General features: G+C 42.6%; 1 protein-coding gene across 2 annotated transcripts in view; it reads left to right on the top strand.

Annotated features, from left to right (window-relative positions):
* The window catches only part of LOC306781130 (protein NDRG3-like), a 16,023-nt gene continuing 7,748 nt past the window's right edge, over positions 1–8,275 (top strand). Inside the window, exons 1-4 of one of the 2 annotated variants that reach the window (XM_079273833.1) lie at positions 1–113; positions 4,570–4,667; positions 4,857–4,889; positions 8,240–8,275. The exon at positions 8,240–8,275 is cut by the window's right edge and continues 70 nt beyond it. In XM_079273833.1, coding sequence (XP_079129959.1) covers positions 4,608–4,667; positions 4,857–4,889; positions 8,240–8,275 — 129 coding nt within the window. In that variant the 5' untranslated portion in view covers positions 1–113; positions 4,570–4,607. Of the gene's footprint in view, positions 114–4,569; positions 4,668–4,856; positions 4,890–5,578; positions 5,700–8,239 lie in introns of those variants that run through there. The other variant, XM_079273834.1, reaches the window with a different exon arrangement.

Raw genomic sequence — 8,275 nt, 5'->3', positions numbered from 1 at the left:
GGAGACAGGAGCCTCGCGACCAGCTCACCTGTCACCACAGTAACCAACCGACCGACCGTTACCTAACGGACCACGTTAACTGAATCTGTAGCGCGAGGAGCAAACGGCTGACGGTGAGTAACCATGGCAGTAACGGCTAACGTTACGACCCAGTGACGTTGACGGCAGAGGTAAAGTGCGCTAGCTTATGAGGCAAACTGTCGTGCTACGATGTTATTGTTCCGTCCTTGTGAGGCTCCTGTGGCGTATGGTGTATTTGGTTACAGGTGTGTGTGTGCGTGTGTGTGTGTGTGTGTGCGCGCGCGCGCATTCGGGTCACTGTCGATATGCACGTTTCTCCGTAGTAACGGTTGCTATGCCTGCGCTGTCTGTCTGGAGCTAACATTAGCATCCAGGCTCATTAATTAGCTCATCTGCAAAGATTCCTGTGTGTGTGTGTGTGTGTGTGTGTGTGTGTGTGTGTGTGTGTGTGTGTGTGTGTGTGTGTGTGTGTGTGTGTGTGTGTGTGTGTGTGTGTGTGTGTGTGTGTGTGTGTGTGTGTGTGCGCGCGCGTGTGCGAATGCTTGAGTGTGTGTGTGTGTATGTATCTGTGTGTGTATGTCTGTGTGTGCGTGTGTTTGCTCGTGTATGTATCTGTGTGTATGTATGTTTGTGTGTGTGCGCGTGTGTGTGTGTATCGGTGTGTGTGTGTGTGTGTATGTGTGTGTATCTGTGTGTGTGTGTATGTATGTTTGTGTGTGCGCGTGTGTGTATCGGTGTGTGTGTGTGTGTGTGTGTATCGGGGTGTGTGTGTGTGTGTGTGTTTGTGTGTATCGGGGTGTGTGTGTGTGTGTATCTGTGTGTATGTACGTTTGTGTGTGTGTGTGCGCGTGTGTGTGTATCTGTGTGTATGTATGTTTGTGTGTGTGGTGTGTGTGTGTGTGTGTATCGGTGTGTGTGTGTGTATCGGTGTGTGGTGTGTGTGTTTCGGTGTGTGTATGTTTGTGTGTGTGTGTGTGTATCTGTGTGTATGTGTGTTTGCGTGTGCGTGCGTGTGTTTCGGTGTGTGTATGTTTGTGTGTGCGCGTGTGTGTGTGTGTGTGTGTGTGTGTGTGTGTGTGTGCGGTGTGTGTGTGTGTGTGTGTGAGTGTGTGTGTGTGTGTGTGTGGGCGAACAGCAGAGCATCAGTACTCAGTTCAGCTGCATTTTAAACAACCTCCGAGCTTATTTACTGTAAATGTTGATTTTTGTTTTTAATCGATTGATCATTTTCAATCAAATTCATTGAATCTGAAAAATGTCAAATAAAATATATTTATATATATTTTTTACTCATTTGTGCACAAAGACGATATTTAATATGAAGAGGGAAGCATTCGTTGTGATTGGTCCAACGGTTCTATCATCGTTTGTCGTTATTGTGCAACACAATCAAATGTAGCCGAGTCTGTTGAAGCTACGGAAGAAAATACATGAAAAAATACAATGTACTTCATGCAAAGTATCCGTCAGTTCAACGTTTTAAGATCTGTAACTTCACAGATAACACATACTTGTAGTCCTTGTAGTTTCTGAGACATTTTCTTATCAGACTAGATTTAGTCTTTGGTAACATGAGGTATAAAATATAAAAACAGTAGAGCCATGTGCCCAAAGACTAAATACCATATGATAAGAAGTGATAGGATACAAATACAACAATAACTAACGAGCCAGTGGGATGAATCACACCAGACAAAAAGTAGGTGTGTTTCACATGTTCAACATCCTTCTCTTGAATTTAAGAATTATCAATTATTATCAATTATGTTACAAAAAACATGTCTCTTTTGGGGGTTTTGAGGCAACTAAACATACATTTTCCTGTAATATTGTAAATTCTTTAAAGACATTAAAGACAAAACTGTTTCAGAATATTCATCACATAAATAATAAATGTAACCTAAATCATGATTAGTAAGAGGAAGCATCCAGACCTTCTTTCAATAATAATAATATATCATAAATGTATTCCAGAATGTCTATAATGCAATACTACGTCTTCAATCGGCCTGTTTTGCCGTTTATCTCCACTTAAATGTTTTCCCCAAAAGGCAACAACAGCTCTATGTGCTAACGTTAGCACCTGTTGCTAACGGCATACAGCTTAAAGTGTCCAGGTGGAACCCTCACTTGTGAACTTTGGTTCCACGTTAACATTCATTGACTTACATCCTGTGTATTCTGTGTACTTTGTGTATTCTGTGTATTCACATATCGTGACGATTAGATATGAACACATGAATCGTTAACAGCCGGCAGTCTTTCCTGTTATAATGGAACAGCTGCACCACATTGACTGTTGGGATCAATACACATATAAATACTGGTTTAGAGAGGAACTCAGGAAGCAGAATCAGGTGGTGAAGTGAAGTCAAAGCTTCATGTGTTAGAGCTGCATTCTCTCTAGTGTCCACCAGGGGGCGACTCCTCTGGTTGTATAGAAGTCTATAGAAAATGACTCTACTTCTCTCTTGATTTATTCCCTCAGTAAACATTGTAAACATGAGTTTATGTCTCAATCTCTAGTTTCAAGTCTTCTTCAATACAGCATGATGTTCATTTAGTACATTATGGTCCATTTAGAGTCACACAGACCATAAAGCACGCGGGTTGGGTACCAAAACTCAGTGCCAACATGGCACCGGTTCCTGTACGTCCGGTATCTACCGGACCGAAACGCAACGCAGATTTCGGTGCTTCCTTTCGGTGCCTGAGCCGATTGAAATACTTTTCTTACACTACTCTGATGACTCCGTCCTGGCAGCAGGACTCGGTCCTCCGCTCCTCACTCACAGTATTATTACAACGGGTACGTAGCGCTGCCGCTCATCAGCACAACAACACAGGCACGCCAAAGCTTCTTCTTCTTCTCCTCCTTTGAGGAGTACTGGCGGTTGGCAAACGACGAATTGGCGCATTACCGCCACCAACTGGTAAAATAAAATAAGTCATGAGACGTGTCGTATTTTGCCAGAGAAGGAAAATATGCTCATATTTCTGCAAAATAATTGCTGAAGTTTGAAGCTGCAGTGTGTGTACTGAGTGTGTGTGTGTTTTATATTTATTTATATTTATTTAAGTATCCTGTGAACTGTTAACTGTTAACATATTGTTCATAGTTAAAAAGTTTGAAGCTGTGGTTTGAAGCCAAGTGTTTTGTATTTATTTGTATTTATAGTATACTTTAAACAGTTAATATGTTGTTCAATTTGAAGAAAAACGTATCGGTTCAGGCAGCGTTTAGGCACCGGTATCGTTTTAAAAGTATCGTTTTAGCACCGGTATCGGAAAAAACCCAAACGATACCCAACCCTATAAAGCAGGGGATGCTTTCGGGGCGGGGCTACATGGTGATTGACAGGTCTCTACTACCTCGTACGATGAGTGTTCATGAACTGTTCTTACTGTTCGTCTTCATCTGTGTTGATGAGCTCCACAGAGTCAGATAGTCCAACAGGAAGCTGAGCATCCATCCAAATAACAGATAACACTGTTACCCAACCTGTCTGCCCACACACACACACACACACACACACACACACACACACTGATTGGACGACTGCCAATGAGAGATCACTGGCTGTTTCCATTAGATTCACACAGTTGGATAACACAGTTTGACACAGGTGGACGACCAGACAGACAGGTGGCAGAGCGAGATCATACAGTAGAAGCAAGTAGATTTTTTATTTTATTTTTGTTATGTGCAAATAATCTGTTCATTGGAGTGACAAAAGCCTTAAATGTCTGAAATTGCATGTATGTATTAAGTCTGGATCATTTAGATTTCAAACCATCCTAAACGTCTCTCTGTGCTCGACTAGCTGAGTCTAGATCACCGTCACAGCCAAATGTGACCAGAGACACTTCATTCCATTGAATCAGCTGTTTCTCTTATATTTAACACATGTAGCTGTGGAGTAAAGTGTCTTTTAGGCTAAACGTTTATTTTGTTGGCATTTACCTGTGTTACTACAGTTATTAGACTATTTTAAAGTAATAATATTGTGGAATTCTGTGGAAATCACTGACTCCGTATACGTGTCCGGTAGAGACCTGTCAATCACTGTAGCCCCGCCCTAAAGCATCCCCTGCTTTATGGTCTGTGTGACTCTAAATGGACCATAATGTACTAAATGAACATCATGCTGTATTGAAGAAGACTTGAAACTAGAGATTGAGACATAAACTCATGTTTACAATGTTTACTGAGGGAATAAATCAAGAGAGAAGTAGAGTCATTTTCTATAGACTTCTATACAACCAGAGGAGTCGCCCCCTGGTGGACACTAGAGAGAATGCAGCTTTAACACATGAAGCTTTGACTTCTTTCCATCATGTTTTCAGACATTTATAATAACAATCTGAGTCTATACTCCTTTAGGGGACGTATAGTGATGTTTACAAGTTACCCAGAGAGATTATATTACAGCCCGTTCAGCAGCTGCAGCCTTCTCCTTCAACACTGGACCAGCAAGACCAAAATCCAGACAGGTGTTACCTACCTGTCTCACACTCTACCCGTCTGTCCCCTCTGTGGTCTGGAAGGCGTCTTGTATCAGGCTGACTGTCAGTAAAGGTGTCCTATGATGGAGGAGCTTCATGACGTCCAGCTGACGGAGATCAAACCTCTCCTGACAGGACAGGTGAGGTGGGGGGGGCGGGGCTTAGCTGGGGTCTCTCACCTGTACACATGAATATATCTGAACGTTAAGTGATTAGAAGTAGTGCAGCAGGTGTTTTGAGACAGTAAACTGACTTCTAATCAGATTTATCTGCTGGAATGAATTCCTCTCGTGACGATGATGATGAAAGGATTTCTTCTGTCTCTTCAGAACGGGAGGAATCTCCAGGACTTTGACTGTCAGGTGAGTTCATCACACCTTTTCTTCTCCTTCTCCTGGAATCACAATCAGCCTAACCGTGTAGAAAGATGTGTTTATTATTGCTGTGTGTAATCGTAATCGTTTCAGAAAGTTAGGGTTTATCATGAAGTCGACCCGAATATATATCTAAATATGATATCAGAACCTGGTCACCGAACAGAATCAATATCAGTTCAAGTGTTTGAGTGTTTTCACCTCAGACAGACCTTTGTGATGAGGAACTACCTCTCTCCTCAAGACGCCAGACTCCATTCACGACAACACGTTACCTGATAGAACTCCGGAGGAGCCGGTCTGCACAACAACACCAACGGACCGCCCGGCGAGGCAGCAGCAGAATCACCGAGTGTTCTTTGAAGAGAGAATAGATCCGGTAAAGAGGAGAATATCTTCCGGTGTGAACTGAAACTGATGCAGATCCTGTTCGGTGTCTCACGGTCGTCCACAGCAGAACATCTCCGCAGTGAAACACAGCGCAGTGTGATGCGTTGCCCTCTCGATGTCAGAGCTGCGTTCAGCTGCAGTCGATCCAAGAGGTGTGACGATATTCACCTTTCACCAGAGACACGTCGTCTCCGTCAAAGCGACCGTCCGTCGCCACTTTACATGTTGATGTCTTCGTGGTCAATAATCAGAGCAGCACGTCTTCATACGTCTTCTCACGATGGAGACAAATGGCTGGAACGATCCCGTGAATGTGAGTGGAAACAAGCTGTGAAGCATCAGGCTGACGGCAGCTTGACCTCCATCAGCTCCACGCCGGTATCGATCAGCACTGACGTCTGTGCGCAGGTCAGTTTGGGTCAATGCCTCCGATCGGTTCTTTTCAATTCGAGCACAGAAGAAGAGCTCTCACCCTGTGAGCTCTTCTGAAGCTCTTTATTATCTGTCGGGGAAATCGAATAGACACCCGTATCAAAAGAATCCTTTGTGTGTGAAACACTTGTTTAAGTGCTGAGTGTCACTACAAGAGTGGTGCTTTATTACTTCATGTAATATCTCCCACATATTTTATTACATTTAACATTTTGAATAAAATCACAGTATGAGGAGAAGAACTGAAGGTGTTTCTGATCGGCTCTGTGAAGAATCACTGTCGTAGTATTTAATATCAAACAGTCTGAACAGAAAGTACCGACGGCAGCGTTTCAGGGACAGTTAAACCAACAGAGGAGAGGAATAAATCACAATGTTTTAGGTTCAATTCGTGGATTTACAAGAACAAAACTGATATTCGCTGAGATTAAAGTCGGACATTTATGAGAAAGAAAATCACAAATCTTCTTTTAGATTCTACAGTAAATTTTCTGGGTTTTTATCACAAATTTGTGATATTTTTTTGCCGTTAATTTGGATGAATATCATCCTTCGGACATTTACGATGACTTTGATTTGTACGCTTTACTTTTAACGTGACATCAGACAGTAAGTTAGACACTTTGTAATTAACAGGTGTCGGCACTAATTCTGTGTTTTTATAGCGTTACAATTTCATCTGCCCACATGAACAAACTTTACCTTGTTGTTGTTTACTGATTCACGTTAGCTTCTTTTAGCCGTTAGCCTCCTCCTCCTTGTTGCTGCGTTGACACGTGTTCAAAGACAATAGGACACGAGAGACTTTCTGATTTTGTAGACACTTATTGAGGAAGTGGAAACGTCAATATTTCAGTTAGTGTTGACAACGCAGCTTTAACAAGGACACAGAACTATAGCTGGGGTAACAGTCAGTCAGTCAGTCAGTCAATCAATCAATCAATCAATCAATCAATCAATCAATCAGTCAGTCAATCAGCCTTTATGGAGCACCTCTCAAGCAATGCAATTTAAAGTAGTTTACAAATGATTGACGAGACTGAAACAGGACAAACATCGAGAGAAGAAGAAGAGACTAGTGCACCGAATTAAGTTCAGAAAAATGAATAAAATGCAACACAGAATACATTGATAACAACATTGGTAAAACAGTAGAAAAGTCAAATTATAATATGTATAAAAACTACAACCACAGCATAAACCGCCAGTAGAGAGTGTATAAAAGCAGACGTAACATAAAGTGGTGGAAGAAGGTCGAACAGGTGATTGGCTGTTTACACCTGAAGACCTTTCTCCTCTCAGCCAATGGCTGTAGAGATTCCCTCTCCACTGAGCTGCAGGACGGATGAGCTCAATGTCTTTCTGTCTCTGCTGAACTCTTCCACATGTTCTCTCTCTCCGTCTCTGTTGATCAATCCTCTTCCTCTCCTCCTCCTCCTCCTCCTCCTCTGTCAGGATGTCTGACTCTCCTGTTCTTTAGGAGTTAGGCTGGTGAGTGTAGCCAGTTAGCTTCTCGTTCATGAGCCCGAGGCACGCTTCACCAGCTCAAGCAGCTCTCACAGGGGTCGGCCTGTTAGCGCGTTAGCTCGTGAGTTAGCCTGCTCATCTCTTTGCTGACCTGCTGTTAGCTGCTTTACTTCCATGTGTTGTGCTTCAGTTGTATGATGGAGAGACAATAAACAGTCAAAGTTCATTCATAACGCTTTCCATTAAAGCACGTTTCATTCCCCAGAGAAAGATGTAAAAAGTCTTTTGTTTTGTACCAATTTAAAGATATTTTACAAAAGAGAAGGAAAAAGAAAGAACACAACAAAGTGGGGAATGCACCTTCTGACCGTCTTAATGTCCACAATGTCCTTTAGGTTTGTTTAAGAAGTCAAACACCCAGGGACGTGTTACAGGAACGAACACGTTCCATACAAACATGTTCAGGTAGGAAACGTGGTAACGAGCTACCTGTGTCAACACGTTTCCACCTGTAACCAGATAAATATGCGTGTTTCATGGTGCGTTCAGGTGCTCCTGGGATGGTCCCGAGCTTTCAGTCGTAATGTGGAAACAACAAAGGAGATTCATGTTGTTTTTTGAAACTATTTGAAGCTTCAAATTCATGATTTTGTCCCAGACTTGTTGCTTTAGATAACTAAAATCACGATTGTGAGCAAAAACACCTGGATTTTCCCAATCGGGAGCTAAGTTTTCCCATTATTCCGGCACCACCTGAAGGCACCATAACCACACGGCCTCAGATCGGTGACCACATGACATCATATGTGATTAATAAAGAAGTTGAACAAGACTGAAACGTCCCATGATGATGATGATGATGATGTGGTGCATTCAAGTGCACATTCATTGTCTGAAATACAAACATCTGGTAAAACCATTGCTCCTTCAAGCTGTTCTTGTTTTATTTACTCGTGTTAAAATTGACGTTTGGAGTTAGTTCACCCTCGAGCCTCCTGCTGCTGCGTGACGGGATGATGTTCATCTGTTGTTGTTGTTGTTGTATTCAGGAGCACGACGTGGAGACGTCCCACGGTGTGCTGCAC

Source organism: Melanostigma gelatinosum (assembly GCF_949748355.1).
Source record: "Melanostigma gelatinosum genome assembly, chromosome: 8".
NCBI lineage: Eukaryota > Metazoa > Chordata > Actinopteri > Perciformes > Zoarcidae > Melanostigma > Melanostigma gelatinosum.
Note: the sequence above shows the minus strand (reverse complement) of the source record. Positions and strands in the feature narration are given on the sequence as shown.